Here is a 22784-nt window from a genome sequence, read left to right as displayed (position 1 = left end):
GTCACATGGCTTAATGATCCTGATGTGTTTGCCATCCACTGCCCCTATACAATGTGGAAATTGAGTTTTCCTATGGAAGCCAGCAGCAATGCCCTCCAGCCTTTCCTCTGATAGTGGTGGTATACATTCGTGATTCAGGGTCACCCATGTGTTGCCACAAACCTCTTGCACAATAGAAGAGATGGTCGACACACCCATTCGATAACTATAGTGTAGATCCGTAAAAGTGTTGCCACTTGCCAGGTATCTGAAAAGATAAGCAATATTACTGTGTAAAACACTGAACCAACAACAGGAAAAAAATAGATAGAAATTTTGATTAAGCATGGTCACTATTAAAGTTTACTGTTTTTTTTCTTTCTAGGCAAGATGATAAGTACAAAATGGACTAACATCAGAGACCGGTACATCAAATATCTAAAGAAGCTTGAAGATGAAAAAAAAACAGGATCCAAAGCAAAATCAATTAGAAAATACATATATAGTGACAACATGTCATTCCTGCAGAAGAATACCAAGAGGAAGGAGACAGTTTCAAGTGCTGTAGAAGAAGAAGAGCATGAAGAGATAAGCCGCGACATACCCACACTCTCCGACCCTCAACCCTCAACATCAACTCAGGGAAAAGGTAAAAGACAGAAAACGCTTATGACAGATATAGAAAAGTCTATTTTAAACAAACTACAGGAGCCAGAGGATCGTCATGTTAGTTTTTTTTAAAGGTATTTTACCCTCACTGCAGAAGTTGGATGACACTGAAACATTAGAATTCCAAAGTGGAGTAATAAAAATGATTCAGAGTATTCACCGATCTCGACAAACTCCCAAGGGTCCTGTATGGCCTGTTCCGAGTGAGCATGCCATTCAACCATCTCCACATATGCATTCTTATTATCCTGATCATGTGAAACACACACACACACACACTGGCGTTACTCACCCGCACATCCACCTAATGTGGGAAATAGTTCCCCTGCTACTCAGCCTGGTATCACTGTGCCTCCAACTACAGCCTATTCTACACCTCTTCATTCACCACATTCAGTACAGTCAAGCACCTCTGCTTATAGTGATGAGCATTCACAATGTTCTGATTTGGATTTTGCTCTAGAAAATTAGTACCCATTGGATGTATGGCATACATAAAATTGAGTTTATGTAAACATCATAATTGATTTTCAGGAAAGTTATTTTCGTAATAATTTACATTTTTTGTAATTAGGGTGCTTTCTACATACCAAATGAAACAATAGGAAAAATAAACATGTAGGCTACTTCTTATTTTGCATTGTTTATGTTCTCTGTATTTCAAAATAAATACTAAAATAAGACTGATATATTTCTTACCTTAATGTAACAACAAGTCTTTCTGTTGGTGAAATGGCGTCTCTCATCCTGGAATTTTGATGGCAAAGTAGAGGACTCAACCTGTTGAGGAGCTCATCGAATGATTCTTTGCTCATTCTGAAGTAGTTGAAAAACTTTTTTGTATCTCTTCTGAGTTCCTCATACAGTGTGACAAAAGCTCCAACCACTGGTCTGGCAACATTGATATTATGGACCCACTTTCTGCTGTGTGAACGTTGTTTTTTTCTTTTTAAATATAAGTAATATAGGTAGAGCAGGTGGTCCTGTGTGTCCATGATGAAAGAATGGAGGCAACTGGCAGGTGGACGGCACAGGCCGTGCCGTTGTGTCAACGGCGCCCGCCGTCGACACCACGGCGCTCTCTCTGGAATGCACGGCGCTGGGTCCTAGACGGCGGACGGCGTAAAGTCGATACGTCTGATTAAAAAAAAAAACTATGCCCGAGAAATTAAAGTTACATTTAATAAGAGCATTTATCACTCCAGTTCTCACGTACCCATCCTATCCACTTACCACCCTCTCGAAAAGAATATAAATAAAAAAAAGAAAAAGAATACAATATAAAACACTTAGATTCGTCTTCAATGTACGGTACCCTTGCACATACGATACGAGAGAACTACACAAAAAAGCTAACATACAGCAGCTAAACATAATTTTACACCAGAGGGGGAAAAACACATTGAAAAGGCTAATGACAACCATTAGAGACGAAGACTATAATAGGATAATAGTCACCAATGACATCCGATAACATAGATTGTTTAAAAAACTGTATCGAAAACTAACTGGACCCGAATCATCACCTCTATATACCTGTTAAAGACACTCATATGTGCGATGATACACTTTTACTTATTCGCCTACACTTCTCCACACGTGTGGGTCTGGATACTGGCTCCTGTCCGCTCTCCTGCCTCGCCCTGAATCGTTGGGAGTGTTGGCCGTTCTAGTCTTGCTATGGTATGCCTCCCTTCGCTGGGTTACGTTCACTGGTAGGGGCTACAGTCCCCCCAGCTGCGGAGGGGGTGGACGGTTGCACCTCGCCCTGAGTCGCTGGAACCGGGCTCGCTATAGGGATGTTGCTGCCTGCGAGGGGAAGAGGGGGATGGGTACTTGCGTTACCCACCCCACCGTGCAACAGGGAACCTACCATTCGCTGCCCGTGCCTTTGCATGGAGATCAACAGAATACATCACACTAAACTACACAACACTTATAGTTATTGTGGACTGTGGATGTGATTCATAAGATCATAACTCATAACTTAATTTGCTTTACTTACCTCAACGATTTGTGTGCTCACCTTCCGCTCTTCTTTTTTTTTGCGTCACCTTTTCTGCTCACTTTTACCTCATTATTTTCATGTTTTACTTAGTAGCAAATTTGAGAGTGTATCTGCGCATAACTGTGGGTGTGGAAGTGATTCGTATGATTAAAAAAAAAAAAAAAAAAATGATCGTCATATATTTACCTAATATATGACTAAAAGAAATTTATATTCATCCTAATACTTAACGTATACTTAACTTATCCAGTGTCATTGCTTGATTTGAGTGAGATAACAGAACTAATGAAAGGGTAATACTTTATTTATAGGAAATCAAGATTAACATCATCGTCCGGCAGCTGACTATTGGGCATCCACTTGAAAATAAAACAAAGAAGAACATTAATAAACTAGATAGATAAAAGTTATCTGTTGTTGTCCTCTGGCATGCACCTGAAAAGAAAACAAGAAATTAATAAATAAAAATACCTACAAACCAGGTAGACCTACCGCTAGTCATCGGAACTATAAGATGAACCACATTAATTAATAGAATTATATAATCATATCCCCGTAGCCAGCTCCAGACAAGCGAACATATTCATATTCAGATAGCAATCTAACAAATAAAACAAGGCGATTTGCCTGCCATCTTTTGCTCTTTTACTTTCTTTCTTCTTTCTTATCTTTACTTGCATCTTCATTCCTCCATTTCATCCCTCTTTCTATCCCCCTCACCCCACGAACATCATTAGCAAGATGTTGCAAGAGGAACGAAACACCGCTGATGCTACAAATTTTGGAAAGCTCCTCGGAACCCTGCCACTCGCAGTAAAAGAATTAATCAGACGAATAGAAAAATACAACCAAAAAACAACAATGCAGAGGGCGCTCTTGCCTTCACCCACGTCTGCCTAAAAGACAATATTCTTCCTGGCTACACCAAGATATATTTTTATTTATTATTATTATTATTATTATTATTACTTTTTTTTTTTTATGTAGGAGGGTACACCGTCCAAGGGTAACACACACACACACACACACACACACACACACACACACACACACACACACACACACACACACACACACACACAAAGCCCACTGAGATGCCGGTCCCCAAACAGGGTCATAGCAATAGTTAAAAATTGAAGGATAAGTGTCTTGAAACCTCCCTCTTGAAGGAATTCAGGTCATAGGAAGGTGGAAATATAGAAGCAGGCAGGGAGTTTCAGAGTTTACTAGAGAAAGGGATGAATGATTGAGATTACTGGTTAATTCTTGTATTAGAGAGCTGGACAGAATAAGGGTGAAAGAAAGAAGAAAGTTTTGTGTAGCAAGGCCGCGGGAGGAGAGGAGGCATGTAGTTAGCAAGATCAGAAGACCAGTTAGCATGAAAATTGCGGTAGAAGACAGCTAGAGGTGCAACATTGGGCGATGATAGAGAGGCTGAAGGTAGTCAAAGGACAGGAGTTGATGAAACGAAAAGCTTTTGATTCCAACCTGTTTAGAAGACCGGTATGAGTGGAACCCCCCCCAGACATATGAAGCACACTCCATACATGAACGGATAAAGCCCTTGTACAGAGTTAGCAGCTGAGGAGGTGGAAAAAAAAAAAAAAAATGGCGGAGACGTCTCAGAACACCTAACTTCATGGATGCTGTTTTAGCTAGAGATGAGTTTCCAGTTCAGATTATAAAAGGACAAACCGAGGATGTTCACTAAGAGGGGATAGATATCTGGAAGGTTGTGTTAAGTCGATAGATGGAGTAATTGAGGTTTTAAGGCATTGAACAATACCAAGTTTGCTCTGTCACAATCAAAAATTTTAGAAAGATCATAAGTCAGGCGATCTGTGGCTTCCCTACGTGAACTGTTTACTTCCTGAAGAATTAGAGGTCTATAAAAAGACGTGGAAAAGTAGCAGTGTGGTTTCATCAGCGTAGGAGTGGATAAGACAAGTTTGGTTTAGAAAGTCATTGATGAATAACAGGAAAAGTGGGTAAATGGACAAAACCCTGAGGAACACTACTGGTAATAGATTCAGAAGAACAGTGACCGTCTACCACAGCAGGAATAGAACGGTCAGAAAGGAAACTTGAGATGAAGTTGCAGAGAGAAGGATAAAAGTCGTACTAGGGTAGCTTGGGAATCAAAGCTTTGTGCCGGACTCTATCAAAAGATTTTGATATGTTTACGACAACTGCAAAAGTTTCACCAAAATCTCTGAAAGAGAATGACCAAGACTCAGTAAGGAAAGCCAGAAGATCACCAGTGGAGCGGCCTTGACGGAACCCATACTGGCGATCAGATAGAGGTTTGTGAAATGATAGATGTTTAAGAAACTTCCTGTTGAGGATAGATTCAGAAACATTAGAAAATTAAAAGCAATAGGACGGTAGTTTGAGGGATTAGAACGGTCACCCTTTTTAGGAACAGGCTGAATGTAGGCAAACTTCCAGTAAGAAGGAAAGGTGGATGTTGACAGACAGAGCTGAAAGAGTTTGACTAGGCAAGGTGCAAGCACAGAGGCGCAGTTTCGAAGAACAACAGGAGGGATCCCATCAGGTCCATAAGCCTTTCGAGGGTTTAGGCCAGTGAGGGCATTTATAGCATCAATGTGAAGAATTTTAATAGGTAGCATGAAGTAGTTAGAGGGTGGAACAAGCCCTAAATCGTCCAAGGTAGAGTTTTCAGCAAAGGTTTGACTGAAGAGTTCAGCTTTAGAGATAGATGTGATAGCAGTGGTGCCATCTGGATGTAATAAAGGAGGGAAAGAATAATAATAATTTTTTTTTTATGTAGGAAGGACACTGGCCAAGGGCAACAAAAATCCAATAAAAAAAATATGCCCATTGAAATGCCAATCCCATAAAAGGGTCAAAGCAGTGGTCAAAAATTGATGAATAAGTGTCTTGAAACCTCCCTCTTCAAGGAATTCAAGTCATAGGAAGGTGGAAATACAGAAGCAGGCAGGGAGTTCCAGAGTTTACCAGAGAAAGGGATGAATAATTGAGAATACTGGTTAACTCTTGCGTTAGAGAGGTGGACAGAATAGGGGTGAAAGAAAGAAGAAAGTCTTGTGCAGCGAGGCCGCTGATGTTTTTGGCTAGGTGCCAGAAGTCACGAGGGGAATTAGATCTTGAAAGATGTTGACTATTAATGGAGGAGTTTTTGGCTAGTTGGAGAACAGACTTGGCATGGTTCCGGGCAGAAATATAAAATGCATGAGATTCAAGTGATGGAAGGCTCAAGTACCTTTGGTGGGCCATCTCTCTATCATGTATAGCACGAGAACAGGCTGTGTTAAACCAAGGTTTGGAAGGTTTAGGTCGAGAAAAAGAGTGAGGAATGTACGTCTCCATACCAGATACTATCATCTATATTATGCTCTCGGCACACAGAGATGGGTCTTTGACACGGAAACAGCAGTCATTCCAAGGAAAATCAACACAATACCTGAGGCACCTCGCTTAGAAGGATCCTGAGGAAGGATTGGAACAATAGGAGAAGATACAGATATGGGATTTTGATCGGAGGAGCCTGACGGAAAAGAAAGGGTGACAGCATAAGCAAAATGATATACAGATTAGGAAAAGGTCAAGAATGTTGGGTGTATCTCCAAGACGGTCAGGAATATGAGTAGGGGTTTGTACCATTTGCTCTAGGTCATTGAGGATGGCAAAGTTGAAGGCTATTTTACCAGGATGGTCAGTGATGGGAGAGGAAAGCCAAAGCTAGTGGTGAACACTGAAGTCTCCGAGAATGAAATGGATATCTCCGCAATAGGGAAGAGGGTCAGAATGTGCTCCACTTTGGAAGTTAAGTAGTCAAAGAATTTCTTATAGTCAGAGGAGTTAAGCACAGATAAATTTAGTTTGAGAGTGACTCTTTAGTCGTAGCCAGATGGTGGAAAACTCGGAAGATTCAAGAGCGTGGGCACGAGAGCAGGTTAAGTCGTTGCGCACATAAACGCAACATCCAATTTAAATTGAAAATGAGGATAGAGAAAGTAGGATGGAACAGGAAAGGGGCTACTGTTAGTTGCCCCAGACACCTGAGTTTCAGTGAGGAAAAGATGAGGTTTAGTGGAGGAGAGGTGGTGTTCTACAGATTGAAAATTGAATGTAAGACTTCGAATGTTGCAGAAGTTAATGAAGAAAAAGTTGAGGGGGCTGTCAAGACACTTAAGGTCGATACCAGAAGAGCAGTCCTACCTGGGGACATTTGTGGTTCTTTCCATAGATGGCGACTCCGAGGCAGGTGTAGGAGTCACCATGATATTTTTTGAATTTTGAGTGAAGTGTATGTGTGTGTGTGTGTGTGTGTGTGTGTGTGTGTGTGTGTGTGTATGTGTGTGTGTGTGTGTGTAATTAGGTGCTTGTAGTTTTGTGTGGAGTTGTGACTGCTCCCTTGTGTTGCGAGACACAATGGGAAACGTTCAGTGAGGTCACAGCTGGGTTTAATGATAAGTTCACAGCACTGGTCCAGTGTTTCAGAGCTCACTAGGAGTAATTATCGTTTCGGCAGGTGCCTACTGCCTCTTGTCAATTACATGATCTAATATAATCTAGTTTCCGGGACACTTTTCTTTCAAAGAAAGTATTTTCATGTTTAGGTCGAAATTCCCATACATTCTCATACATACATGTTACATACAGTAATACAATTCATGTACATGATCTGCCCATAGGCATTCTCCTTAATGTTTATAACTTTTTTTTTTTTTTCCATGTGGGCCATGTCTGCTTCGGCCTTCTCATCTCTTCACATCAAATGTTTCAAAACAAAAACAGATATGTTGGTACTGGATTTTTTTTCGATTACCCTTTCTTTCTATGTCGTTATTCTTCTCTTCTTGTTCCATTTTTATATAATGAAGATTTACCACAGACATCCCCCATCCCCACTGTACCACAGGACAACCAGTAACTAAAAAGTCTGACCTGAGACTAGAGTCTGACCAAAGATCTGAGAAAAAATGCAAACTTTTTCTTGTAGTTTCTTGTCTGTTTAGGTTGTGTTATATTACGAGTATGTGCATTTTTCCTCGTTTTCGTTTGTTTCTAAATTGTACATTATAGCTTTTTTTTTTCTTTTTTAGGTATAGCGTGGGTTCACAGAGCAGCTTCCTTGCGGATGTTGGCCGGCATATGGTTCATAGCGTCCCTCATCATCAGCACAGTCTACCGCTCCAACCTGAAAGCCATGCTGATAATGCCGCGCATCCAGCTCCCCTTTGACAATCTGGAGGAGCTGTACCAATCCCAATATCCATTGTACGTGGTCGAGACCACAGTCATTCATAGAGCTATAATGGTGAGTGAGGTAGATGTTTATCAAACATCAGGGTCAAGTGTATTGAAAGTGTGCTACAGTTGTCTTACACTGTCTTTTTCTTATGAATCAAACGTCCTTATAGAAAGTGCTAAAATATTTCAAGATCAAACTCCCCTTGTGACTTTTGGCACCTAGCCAAAAACATTAATCATTCAACATTCATCGTTCATACTGCTCAAAACACTACCTTGGATGATTCAGGGCTTGTTCCTCCTTCTCCTCCACCCTCTGAATACTTCATGCTACCCATTAAAACCTTCGCAGTGATGTTTTCCATGCCCTCGCTGGCTTAAACCCTCGGAAGGCTTATGGACCTGATGGGGTCCCTCCTGCTGTTCTCCGAAACTGTGCCTCCGTGTTTGTACTTTCCCAAGTTAAACTCTTTCAGCTCAGTCTATCAACATCTACCTTTCCTTCTTGCTGGAAGTTTGCCTACATTCACCCCGTTCCTTAAAAGGGTGACCATTCTAATCCCTCAAACTACCCACCAATTGCTTTAATTTCCTGGCTGTCAAAAGTTTTTGAATCTATCCTCATCAGGAACATTTTTAAATATCTATCACTTGGCAAACTTCTATCTGATCGCCAGTATGGGTTCCGTCAAGGTTGCTCTACTGGTGATCTTTGAGCTTTCCTTACTGAGTCTTGGTCATCTTCTATTAGGGATTTTGGTGAAACTTTTGCTGTTGCCTTAGAAATATAAAAAGCTTTTGATAGAGTCTGGAACAAAGCTTTGATTTCAAACTAACGTCCTATGGCTTCTGTCCTTCTTTTTCTGTAAGTTCACCTGAAATATCCTTTCTGACCGTTCTATTGCTGCTGTGGTAGACGGTCACTGTTCTCCTAAATCTATTAACAGTGATGTTCCTCAGGGTTCTGTCCTGTCACCCACTCTCTTCCAATCATTCATCAATGATCCAAACTTCTTGCCCTATTCACTTCTACGCTGCTGATACTACCCTGCACGCCTTTTCGTAGACGTCAAACCCTTCCTCTCCTCTCCTACAATAAAAAAATGTAATAATGGTTTTATATATATATATATATATATATATATATATATATATATATATATATATATATATATATATATATATATATATTAAGTAGTACAACCAAATCGATAATTATAGCAAATGACACAGTGTGACTTAATATTAGGTAGTATGCAAAATGTAGCGATGAAAGATATAGTAGTTGTGGGAAATTAAGAAAGTATTAATTCTGGAGCACACAAAATTTGCTGACAGATCTATTATTCCTTCTGGTGATTAGCTACGTAGTTCACACACACACACACACACACACACACACACACACACACACACACACACACACACACACACACACACACACACACACACACACACACAAATAGATATATAGGTAATTTTATTGACCACTAGTTTGTCTTCACAGTCATATGGAACACAAATACAATAAAATGCAAAACAAACATACAACACAATGAAATACAAACTAATATCTACTTAATAGTCCATGTAAAGTATCTTAATTAAGTACAAAATTAAACAGATTCTTGTATAAACAAATGAGTAACACAAAATTCATTCTGAAGTAAAATCATTAATACATACAAAGCACCTTATGAATAATCTCACATATTATGTTTCGTGGTTTGGTCATTAGATGGTCTAATGTATGAAAACCATAATGGTGACGAATACCTAGTGACAAGGCAGGACTCGGTCTGTATGGCCCCACACGGGCATAGCGCTCTTCTGGTAGTCAATTTCGGCCACGTCTATTTCACTTGCAAGTCTTCACAGCTTCATGCACTTTTAAACTAGAATTAAGAGATTTATATGTATGTGTTCTGAATAATTCAGACTACAATGTCAAATTTCTGTCTTTCTATGGCCAAGGCAATATAATATCATCGACACATCTCTGATCAAGTGTTTCATGTAATTACTGATTCTATTGTTAACACTGGTTGCCTTAATAACTGCGTGCGTCAGCGGGTCATCAATTATGTTTCTCTCTCTCGCCATTTTTTTTATGAAAAAAGTCAGGTAGTGGTGGATAGCTCGTGTCACAAATCATTACCTGATGACAAGCGTACTCCTAGCAGTTGCTTGATTATCCAATTATATAGCTTAATAACTGGTTTTAGGTCACCGTCCAGCCATGACTCGCATCCGTACAGTATGGACAACATCAAGGTGGCATCAAAGACTCTACATTTAACATAAAAAGGAGTGTCCTTGTTCTTTTTAAATATTATATAAATTTTAATGTGACACATTTTTCCACGTGCATGAGCTTCGATTGCCGATGATGTGGATCTATCTGACATAAATATGCTTCCTATATAAACATATTGAGTACAAGGATCAGTTACGACGTGGTCAGTCTCAAATGGTTGAGTGTCCTCCGCTGCACCAGCAATGACAAATTGATCACTATTCCATAATCATTACAAAACTTACTCAGAAGGTTGATTTGCGGCTAAAAGCACTGCATCGTCCATGAGTCTATGAAGCCACCCCAGAAAACCATATTTACATCACAGTTCTCCTTTATAATCCTGATAATTTACAGACAAAACAAACAGACATGAAGTTGGGGAAGCCTTGCCATACTCCAATGGCAGTAGTAATAACAGAACCTATTACACTCTGGGTAACATGGTATATAGCAATTTCGACACTCTACATTATCACTCCACAGACTAACCGTTTCATTATCATAAGCTGAGCTTCCCGTGGAACTTTATCGTATACTTTCGAAAACTTAACGAATGTAACAAACAATTTCATCTTTCTCTTTTTAGCATAATCAGTTAACAAGCGTAACGTTACGATATGATCCATGCATCTATCTTTTCGACTGGGTCCTTGCTTGTTCTTTAAATGGTACCTATTACACAATATCATGCCATACAACTTTGCTATATTGTTCATTACATTCATACCTCTATAATTATTGACCACTGTTCTATCACCACGCTTGAAGATGGTAAACATGCATGCTACCCTCCAACTTGACGAATATGATCAAGTCATTCAAAATCATATTGAACGAATGTATTGTAGCTAATATCCAGGATGCTGGCAACATTCTGAATATAGCAGGTGACACTCCGTCAGGACCACAGGCTTTGTTAGGGGTTCATTCTTTTAATTTGTTTTTGCACATCATCTATCATTATAGGGATGGTACAGGAATGGTTGTCACTGTATGTCACTGTAAATCCATGGGATTGAGTTCAGGATTAAGAAGCTCTTCAATTTTTTTTTTTTTTTTATTTTTTTTTTTATGTTTCATCCGAGGGCGAGTTGAATGTCAAATGCTTCATTAAATTTTCCGTGCTAATCAATAGCGCGCTAGATTCTACTATCATCTTGACCATATAACAATCTCTCCCATCTCTCATGTGACACATAATTCTCCACTATTCTCTCATTACTAACATATTCCCTACTAGATGCATCAGGAACTGAGTTAGCATATACATCACCGTTATTGTCAGGATGTGGTAAACCACGCGTTGATAAAAATAAAAAATGTCTTAAAATGTCTTAAAAATGTCTCATACCTGACATTAAACCTTGCAGACTTTTGTACATGAGGCTTTGTTACCTGACGGGTGTACAACACAGCGTGGTCCCCCAAACCTCTTGCACGAAGCAACAGTGAATCTCTGTCTGTCATAGGTACATCTAGTTTAACTGCAATAAGTGCTTGATCAGAGGGCAAAGTTTGTTTTTGATTGCCATGAAAATCTTGAATGTAGAAGTTTCACTAGTGCGAGACAAGTATCAATCTCTGATATTCATTCATGCCCTCTTCGAAATACAACAAAGTACAACAAAAGTGTAACAAGGAGACAAAGCTTCTAAGATTTAAGACTCTAATTGAAGGGCGGGCTGAGAATCACACAATAACTCCATGAAATTTTATGTCCAAAGAAGTATTGGGTAGCTGAATTAAGGCATAGGAGAGATAATCAATAACTGAGCGATTGAATGTTATGTAAACAGTTCTGGCGAGAGGTATGGGAATACCTTATGTTTAATTGGTGAGTTCCTTGAGTGGAATTAAACGTTTCTGAAGCCGATCTAGGTCTTAAACAACGGCATGTATATGCTGGGGTGGTTCGAGGAATGCGAACTGGTGCTCCAAGGTAAACATAACTGTTTGCATAAGAGGACGATTGTGTCTCTGATCTTGAACTTCACAAACAATCGTTGGCTGGGAAGAGGCAAAACTCTTTTTTGAAGAAATCAGTAACCCACAGGCGAGGCTGACAAAGAGAACGATTTGAGGAAATGTAGATCTTCAGAAGTAGAATGGATACAAATATCACCAGGTAATAACAGGAAGTTGTAGGGATGTCAGGTAACAGAGAGTAGACAAAGCATTAGTATGTTTAAGAAAATTAACTCAGTACGCCTCCTTGTAGTGTTCCTAATTCGAAGTCTATACAGCAAGTGCCCTTGAAGAAGATCTTAGATGTTCTATTATTTAAGTAGCCTTTTATCCATTTTAAAAGGCGGCTCTTGATTTCAAATTCCACAATTTCATCGAAGATAATTTGTTTGTTGGCAATATCAAATGCACTCTTAGGGTCAATGCAGATATACCGTATGGAAAGAGGCGTGAGCAGAGTTCAACGAGGCAGTGGTGGGTACTTCGTTGTAGCAAAAAGCCAGAATCGAGGTGAGAGCTTTCCCAACAATGTCCATATGATACTCAGGTCGACTTACACACATTGCAAAATTTCGTTCGCCTGCGCGCATCAAGAACACGTAACGCGCAGGGATTATAGGCTTTGGGTGACCGAGGGCAGCGTGATGGGCACCTTTATTGTCTGTACTGAATCCCGCAGGCAGTTTTGCGAGATTTGGCCCTGCCACATCAGCAATGGTACATGTTTGCAGTGTTAAAGGGTGCCGGGCACTGGAACGCAGCAAACGAAATACCCTCTTCTTAAGATTCCCGACAAATGCAGCAACGTATAAATTATCGATTCAGTTTTGCAAGCGAAAGCAAGTTGTAAATCCCACCACGGGAACAAACTATAAGCGGAACCTAAAGTATGACTCACATTTTTTTACCAATATATTTTGTGATAGGTGGAGACTGATACACTTACTCCTAAGGCCTACACAGCAGAGTTGTTAGTTCCCCATAAATGCCATTTAGATAATGCATTACGAGCGCGAAAGAAAACGAGAGGGATTAGGGGGTAGGAGTGATGGAAGGGGATCCCGCTACGTCACCCGGAGGGACTCGAAGCTCCACCCACCGGCTGCAAGAGTGCGCGTCATTTGACTTGAGTATTGTAAGACAGTGTATGTTACGCCATGCTACGCAAGAGATAGCAGCACGCGCATGTGCATGTAGTGCTGGTGGGCAACACTGTTCCACGAGGAACTGCGGCGGGAGGACATCGCTCGCCTCCAGGCCTTTCTGAAGCGTCTCGCGTCTCAAACGCCCGCCCTGTACCACCCGCCGCCAGAGACCCCACTCACCTGCTAGAATGGGGAATGTTTCGGCGCTCCCTACTGCGGCCCCATTCACCCCTAAAGCAGCTGCACAGCCCCCATCTCCTTTGTCTTCAGACGTTACGTATGAACACTTTCGTGAATAGAGGCGGAGGTGGCATGACTACACAACTCTTGTTGATATTGCAGGCATGCCCCGCGGCAATCAGATGATCCAGTTACAAATGTGCTTGCCACGTGAGATGCAGCGAGTACACGCTACAGGTATCTCCTGACTCCACAACATCTGTCGACGAGGTGCTGGACACGCTGCAGACGCACATTAAGGAATCCAGTAACGAAGCATTGCGGCGCCGAGCGTTCAGCAGTTACAAGGAAGCTACGGGAGAGATTTTTGCTGACTTCTTCGTGCGGCCTTAAAGCCTGTCTGGGGAGATAAACATTTGTGTGGCCTACAGTAAGGAATGGGAGGAGGCATGGCTCAAGCACGGCATCCTTACAGGCGTACAGGACGAGGACTTCGTTCAGAAAATCATCGCTCTCGACGCTGCAGCCACACTCGCCAATGCTGTGACGCTATGCCGCTCCTTTAGGCTACCAGGACTGCCGCCGCCTCACATTCCTGCTGCCCGTGCTGTCTCCCAGTACAAGAATGACAAGAAGGCTGACCGTAACACTAAGGCAGAAGTACGTCCAGCTGTACCCGCGTCGTCTTCTTCCTGCAATAAGTGCGGCAAGCAACAGCATGCCTTACCACAGAGTCAGTGTGCCATGGTTGCGACACGCCAGGGCACTGGTCACTCACAGAAAAATGTCCAGCCAGGACTGCCCAGTGTAACGCTTGCAGCCGCCACGGACACTACGGAAAACTCTGCAAGTCTTCCAAACCCATGGGTCAGCACTCCTTGATCTTAAGAGTGCATTTGACATTACCAACAAAGAAATTACCTTCGATGAAACTGTGGAATTTGTAATCAAGAGCCGCCTTTTAAAAAGGATAAGAGGCTACTTAAATAATACTACGTCTAAGATCTTCTTCAAGGGCACTTACAGTAAAGACTTCGAATTAAGAACTCCACAAGGAGGCGTACTGTTAATTTTCCTAAACATACTAATGCTTTGTCTACTCTCCGCCAAACGATACTCCTACAACCTCTTGTTATTACCTGGTGACATTTTTAGCTATTCTACCTTTCCATTGGATCTACATTTCCTCAGATCGTTCTTTTTGTCAGCCTCGCCTGCGGCTTACTGGTTTCTTCAAAGAAGAGTTCGAGATCGGAGACATAGTCGTCTCCTTATGCAAACAGTTATGTTTACCTTGGAGCACCAGTTCGCATTCCTCTGGCCATCTCAGCAAGTTCATCCCGTCGTTCAAGACGTAGGTCGGCTTCAGAAGCGTTTATTTCCACTCAAGGCACTCACCAACTAAGGATATGGTATTTCCATACCTCTCACCAGAACTGTTTACATAAGACTTATTCACTCAGGTATTATCTCCCATGCCTTAATTCAGCTACCTAATACTTTTTTGGCACCCCAAGAAAAGTTTTAAAACAAGGTAATGAAAGTTATTGCAGCCTCATGTCGACCAGGATTGTTAACATGCAAACAGCTCAATTTCCTCCAGTTTTATAAAGAATGCTTGCAAATATCTTCCTTCACAGTCATATGTCAAAAGTCTCTCCTCATCTTGCTTCCTATTACTTTAAGTTATTAGAAACGCACTGAGGTGACGCACACACTTGCCCTGTATACAGCCCGGCGGTCACCTCATGAAATCATTGTGTTCTCTCTTCCATAGACTTGAAATAAATGTTCCCTAGGGGAAGAACCTACTTTGAGCTTGTTGCCGGCCTCTCACTGGCTGACTCCCATTTTCGCTACCAGCTATACTTCAACCATGAAGGCGGTCCATCTCACTCTGCAAAGGCAGCTCCCCCTGGAAGCCATCGACGCAGTGTCCTCCACTCTCCCGTCTCCCAGTCTTAGGTTGACTGATGGTTCCCTTCAGCCAGACGGAAGGGCGTGAAGTGCCGTCTTCTACCCTGACTCAAACCCATCGATGGAGGCCGGCCACTCCAGTTCCACATTTTGGCCTATTGATTGAACGCAGTCACCTTAATCAGACAGAAAAGTTCATGGAGTAATTGTGTGTGATTCTCAGTCCGCCCTTCAATCAGTCTTATATCTCTGAAACTTTTCTCCCTGTTGTACGTACATCACATATGACCAACATTGGCTTACTATCTAGGATGATCAACATTAGGTTTATTATGTGGGTTATAATTAACTGCTAAGAGAGGGGTTATAATTAACTGCGTGAAATGGTACCCACTGCGTGGATACCCTCTCACGTGAAATTGACACTGACACCGTGGACAGCCTAGCGAAAGCTGTGTGTGGCCTGCCACCTTCCATCTGTGGGCCTCCATCCTCACTGCACTGCCGCCGCACCAAATCCACTCTGTTGTTCCTCTAGCTACTGATTTCCGCAGGGAGAGCTAGAGGACCAACAGCGCTTCAACACTACCATTAGATATGGGGGCAGTTCTACAAGAACAGCCACAGGAGCCGCATGGTGTGGAGGCATAATGTAGTTTCGGCCCGCCTCAAGCTTGGCTAAAGGCACTTTTGATAGGTCATTCCTTTAGAGAAGCGTTGCTCGTTGTCGACTCTCTGAAACCATCAATTCAAACACCATGGAACGCTGCTGCCCTCTCTGTCCCCTGGTTACCGCGGAATCAATCTTTTCTGGATGTGTGCCGTTATTTACTTGTACATGTTAATTTGCCCGTTATCCCCACTTTGTTTGGTTCTAAATCAATTTACCAGATGTATGTACATCTCATCTTGCATACTGTTCTGTTTCGTGACCCTAGTGTGCTTAATCAAATATGTTGGATGAGGTTGCGCTTAGGTGCAATAAATTGAACGAAACAAAAGATCTCTCTTTTCGTACACACACACACACACACACACACACACACACACACACATCTGATAGCACAGTGATTGGCGCACCCGATTCACAATCGGGAATGCCCGAGTTCGAATACCGAGTCAGGTCAGAAGACTTTGGACATATTTCTTTGCACCTAGCAGTGATTAGGTGCCTGATGTAAGTCGGGAGTTGTGACTCGCTGTTAGGTAAAAAAAAAAAAAAAAAAAAAATACATACTGTTTTACTTGACCATCCTGGGTCTAGTCTACTAGGTTGATCGGCGCCATCTAGCAACCACAGTATTAAATTGTAAGCTACTTCCTTACGGTTAAATGTATTATTAAGATGTAGTATGTATGGAGGAGGCAGTAGACACCTGCCAAAATGATAATTACTAACAGTGAGGTCTAAAGCACTGTTCAGGGGGTGCTGTGAACTTATCATTAAACCCAGCTGTGACCTCACTGAACGTTTCCCTTTGTGTCTCACAACACAAGGGGGCAGTCACAGCCTGCCCTCTAAAGACAACTCTCTTCCTCCTCACAAAACTACAAGCACCTAATAACACACACACCCTTCACCCAAAAATTTTAAAATCATGGCGACTCATACACCAGCCTCGGAGTCCCCATCTGCGGAGGGGACCACAAATATCCCCAGGTCGGACTGTCTTTCTGTCGACGACCCTAAGTGTCTTGACACCCCCCCCTCAACTTTTTGTTCATTAACTTCAGCAACATTCGCGGTCTAAGATCTAATTTTCAATCTGTAGAACGCCACCTCCTCTTCTAAACCTCATCTTCTTTTCCTCACTGAAACTCAGGTGTCTGAGGCAACTGACAGTAGCCCCTTTTCTGTTCCCTCCTACTTTCTCTATCCTCATTTTCGATCCAAAACTGGATGCTGCGTTTATGTGCGCAATGACTTAACCTGCTCTCGTGCCCACGCTCTTGAATCTTCCGAGTTTTCCACCATCTGGCTACGACTACAGAGTCATTCTCATACTAAATTTATCTGTGCTGTATACCTCTCTCCTAACTCCCCTGACTATAAGAAATTCTTTGACTACTTAACTTCCAAAGTGGAGCACATTCTGACCCTCTTCCCTTTTGCAGAGATCTCTTCTAAACCTCATCTTCTTTTCCTCACTGAAACTCAGGTGTCTGAGGCAACTGACAGTAGCCCCTTTTCTGTTCCCTCCTACTTTCTCTATCCTCATTTTCGATCCAAAACTGGATGCTGCGTTTATGTGCGCAATGACTTAACCTGCTCTCGTGCCCACGCTCTTGAATCTTCCGAGTTTTCCACCATCTGGCTACGACTACAGAGTCACTCTCATACTAAATTTATCTGTGCTGTATACCTCTCTCCTAACTCCCCTGACTATAAGAAATTCTTTGACTACTTAACTTCCAAAGTGGAGCACATTCTGACCCTCTTCCCTTTTGCAGAGATCTCCATTCTTGGAGACTTCAATGTTCACCACCAGCTTTGGCTTTCCTCTCCCTTCACTGACCATCCTGGTGAACTAGCCTATAACTTTGCTATCCTCCATGACCTAGAGCAATTGGTGCAACACCCTACTCGTATTCCTGACCGTCTTAGAGATACGCCTAACATTCTTGACCTTTTCCTGACCTCTAATCCTTCTGCTTATGTTGTCACCCTTTCTTCTCCGTTGGGCTCCTCCGATCACAATCTCATATCTTTATCTTGTCCTATCACTCCAATCCCTCCTCAGGATCCCCCTAAGCGAAGGTACCTCTATCGTTTTGCCTCTGCTAGTTGGGGAGACCTGAGGAGGTATTTTGCTGATTTTCCTTGGAATGACTACTGCTTTCGTGTCAGAGACCCGTCTTTGTGTGCTGAGCGCATAACAGAGGTGATAGTGTCTGGCATGGAGGCGTACATTCCTCACTCTTTTTCTCGTCCTAAACCTTCTAAACCTTGGTTTGGTTTGTTCTCGTGCTATACATGATAGAGAGGTGGCCCACAAAAGGTACTTAAGAATTCCATCACCAGAATCTCATGCACTTTGTATTTCTGCCCGAACCATGCCAAGTCTGTTCTCCAACTAGCCAAAAACTCCTTCATTAACAGAAAATGTCAAAACCTTTCAAGATCTAACTCCCCTCGTGATTTCTGGCATCTAGCCAAAAATATCTCCAATAACTTTGCTTCTTCTTCTTTCCCTCATCTACTTCAACCAGATGGCACCTCTGCTATCACATCTATTTCTAAAGCTGAACTCTTTGCTCAAACCTTTGCTAAAAAGGGTGACCGCTCTAATCCCTCAAACTACCGTCCTATTGCTTTAATTTCCTGCTTATCTAAAGTTTTTGAATCTATCCTCAACAGGAAGATTCTTAAACATCTATCACTTCACAACCTTGTATCTGATCGCCAGTATGGGTTCCGTCAAGGCCGCTCTACTGGTGATCTTCTGGCTTTCCTTACTGAGTCTTGGACATCCTCTTTTAGAGATTTTGATGAAACTTTTGCTGTTGCCTTGGACATATCAAAAGCCTTTGATAGAGTCTGGCACAAAGCTTTGATTTCCGAACTACCCTCCTATGGTTTCTATCCTTCTCTCTGTAACTTCATCTCAAGTTTCCTTTTTGACCGTTCTATTGCTGCTGTGGTAGACGGTCACTGTTCTTCTCCTAAATCTATTAACAGTGGTGTTCCTCAGGGTTCTGTCCTATCACCCACTTTCTTCTTATTATTCATTAATGATCTTCTAAACCAAACTTCTTGTCCTTTCCACTCCTACGCTGATGATACCACCCTGCACTTTTCCACGTCTTTTCATAGACGTCCAACCCTTCAGGAGGTAAACATATCACGCAGGGAAGCCACAGAACGCCTGACTTCTGATCTTTCTAAAATTTCTGATTGGGGCAAAGCAAACTTGGTATTGTTCAATGCCTCAAAAACTCAATTCCTCCATCTATCAACTCGACACAACCTTCCAGACAACTATCCCCTCTTCTTCAATGACACTCAACTGTCCCCCTCTTCTACACTGAACATCCTCGGTCTGTCCTTTACTTATAATCTGAACTGGAAACTTCACATCTCATCTCTAGCTAAAACAGCTTCTATGAAGTTAGGTGTTCTGAGACGTCTCCGCCAGTTTTTCTCACACCCCCAGCTGCTAACTCTGTACAAGGGCGTTATCCGTCCATGTATGCAGTATGCTTCACATGTCTGGGGGGTTCCACTCATACTGCTCTTCTAGACAGGGTGGAATGAAAAGCTTTTCGTCTCATCAACTCCTCCCCTCTAACTGACTGTCTTCAGCCTCTCTCTCACCGCCGCAATGTTGCATATCTAGCTGTCTTCTACCGCTATTTTCATGCTAACTGCTCTTCTGATCTTGCTAACTGCATGCCTCCCCTCCTTCCGCGGCCTCGCTGCACAAGACTTTCTTCTTTCTCTCATCCCTATTTTGTCCACCTCTCTAATACAAGAGTTAACCAGTATTCTCAGTCATTCATCCCTTTCTCTGGTAAACTCTGGAACTCCCTGCCTGCTTCTGTATTTCCACCTTCCTACGACTTGAATTCCTTCAAGAGGGAGGTTTCAAGACACTTATCCACCAATTTTTGACCACTGCTTTGACCCTTTTATGGGACTGGCATTTCAGTGGGCATTTTTTTTATTAGGTTTTGTTGCCCTTGGCCAGTATCCTTCCTACATAAAAAAAAAAAAAAAATATATATATATATAAGTATTTTTAAATATGTAATACGTGGATTTTCAGCTGTAATGCTGCAAGATTAATAAACCGAATATTATTATTATCATTATTATTATTATTATTATTATTATTATTATTATTATTATTATTATTATTATTATTATTATTATCATCATTATTACACACACACACACACACACACACACACACACACACATATATATATATATATATATATATATATATATATATATATATATATATATATATATATATATATATATATATATATATTCAATGAGATTGCGCTTAGGCACAATAAAGTGAACGAAACAAAAATCTTTTTCTTCATACACACACACACACACACACACCGGGCGAGGCGTGTCAGGCGGCATCCTGACACGCCTCGCCCGGTCCGTGCCACCGGACACCACAACAAGATAACGCCCCTAAAGGCGCCGCGCACGGACCAGTACAGACTCAGTGCGATTCCCACTATGGTGCGAGCCATCAATCAATAGTATTTCCCTCCTAGATTAGACTTACCTTTAGGATTAATGTTAAGTTTTTCCCCAACCCCTATTTACATTTTCAGTTTGTTAACTGCCTAAATAATAAACCGTTTATTATTATTTATTAGTATTATTTATTATTATTATTACACACACACACACACACACACACACACACACACACACATATATATATATATATATATATATATATATATATATATATATATATATATATATATATATATATATATTATTATGCAGGAGGAACACCGGCCAAGGACAACAAAAGAAAAAGCTCGCTGAGATAATAAAATCTCATCCGGTGATCATAAAAATAAATAAATAAATAAATAAATAATAATAATAAATTAATAAATAAGAAGTGTCTTGAAACTTCCCTTCAGAAGTGATTTAAGTTAAAGGAAGGTGGAAATACAGAAGCAGGCAGGGAGTTCCAGAGTTTACCAGAGAAAGGGATGAATGATTGAGAATACTGGTTCAATGACTCTCAACTGTCCTCCTCTTTTACACTGAACATTCTCGGTTTGTCCTTTTCTTATAATCTGAATTGGAGACTTTGCATCTCATCTCTAGCTAAAACAGCTTCTATGAAGTTAGGTGTTTTGAGACGTGGCCAGTTTTTCTCACTCCCCCAGCTGCTTACTTTGTACAAGGACCGTATGTAATATGCTTCACATGTCTAGGGGGACGGGTTCCAGTCAATACCTCTCTTCTAGACAGGGTGGAATCTAAAGCTTTTCGTCTCATCAACTCCTCTCCTTTAATTGACTGTCTTCAGCCTCTCTCTCATCGCTGCAATGTTACATCTCTTGCTATCTTCTGCCACTATTTTCATGCTAACTGCTCTTTTGATCTTGCTAACTGCATGCCTCCCATCCTCCAGCGGCTCCTTCTCTCGCCCCTATTCTGTCCACCTCTGTAATGGAAGAGTTGATCAGTATTCTCAATCATTCATGCCTTTCTCTGGTAAACTCTGGAACTCTTTGCCTGCTTATGTATTTCCACCTACCTATGACTTGAATTCCTTGAAGAGGGAGGTTTCAAGTCACTTCAATTTTTAACTACTGCTTTGGACCCTTTTTAGGTCTTTTTTTTTTTTAATTGCATTTTGTTGCCCTTGGCCAGTGTTCCTCCTACATAAAAAAAAAAAAAATGTATATCTTGATGGGACTGTGCGTCCGTGCTTGCACCTTGCAGTCAAACTTTTAAAATCTCTCAACATCTACCTTTCCTTCCCGCTGGAAGTTTGCCTAGATTCAACCTGCTCCTAAGTATGGTGACTGCTTTAATCATACTACCGTCCCCTTGTTTTAATTTCGTGCCTCTCTAATGTTTTTGAATCTATCCTCAACAGGAAGATTCTTAAACATCTATCACTTTACAACCTTCTGTCGAGGTTGCTCTACTGGTAATCTTCTGGTTTCCTTACTCATCCTCTTTTAGGGATTTTGGTGAAACTTTCGCTGTTGCCTTAGACATATCAAAAGCTTTTGATAGAGTCTGGCACAAAGCTTTGATTTCCAAACTACCCTTTTACTGTTTCTTGCTTCTCTCTGTAACTTCAGCTCAAGTTTCGTCTCTGACCGTTCTATTGCTAATGAATTCACTCTTCTTAAGTTTATTAACAGTGGTGTTCCTGTCACCTACTCTCTTCCTGTTATTCATCAATGATCTTCTAAACAAAAACTTGTCCTATCCACTCTACAATGATAATACCACCATGCACCTTTCCACGTGTTTTCGTAGACGTCACACATTTCAGGAAGTAAACAACTTAGGCAGGGAAGCTACAGAAAGTTTGACTTCTGCTCTCTCTAATATTTCTGATTAGGGCAGAGCAAACTCAATAATGTTCAATGCTTTTAGAACTCAATTCCTCCATCTATCATTTCGACAGAACATATAACTATCTCCTCTTCTGCAATGACACTCAACTTTTCCTCTCTTGTACAATGAGCATCCTCGGTCTCTCTTTTACTTATAATGTAAACTGGAAGCTTCACATCTCATCTCTAGCTAAACCAGCTTCTGTGGAGATTTGCGTTCTGAGTCGCCTGCATCTCCTCACTCCCCCCACCAACTGCTAACTCTGTACAGTGGCTTTATCCGTCCTAGTAAGAAATATTCCCATGTATGCGGAGG

At 41.4% G+C, this 22784-nt stretch overlaps 1 protein-coding gene across 1 annotated transcript in view; it reads left to right on the top strand.

Moving 5' to 3' along the window:
• LOC135094347 (uncharacterized) overlaps positions 1–22784 on the top strand; it is a 113654-nt gene that overhangs the window by 56466 nt on the left and 34404 nt on the right. Inside the window, exon 6 of the mRNA XM_063994379.1 lies at positions 7747–7961. Within this exon, the coding sequence (XP_063850449.1) occupies positions 7747–7961 (215 nt within the window). The remainder of the gene's footprint in view (positions 1–7746; positions 7962–22784) is intronic.

This window comes from Scylla paramamosain, chromosome 45 (genome assembly GCF_035594125.1).
Source record: "Scylla paramamosain isolate STU-SP2022 chromosome 45, ASM3559412v1, whole genome shotgun sequence".
In the NCBI taxonomy this organism is placed as follows: domain Eukaryota; kingdom Metazoa; phylum Arthropoda; class Malacostraca; order Decapoda; family Portunidae; genus Scylla; species Scylla paramamosain.
This window is presented reverse-complemented; position numbering and strand designations above follow the sequence as displayed.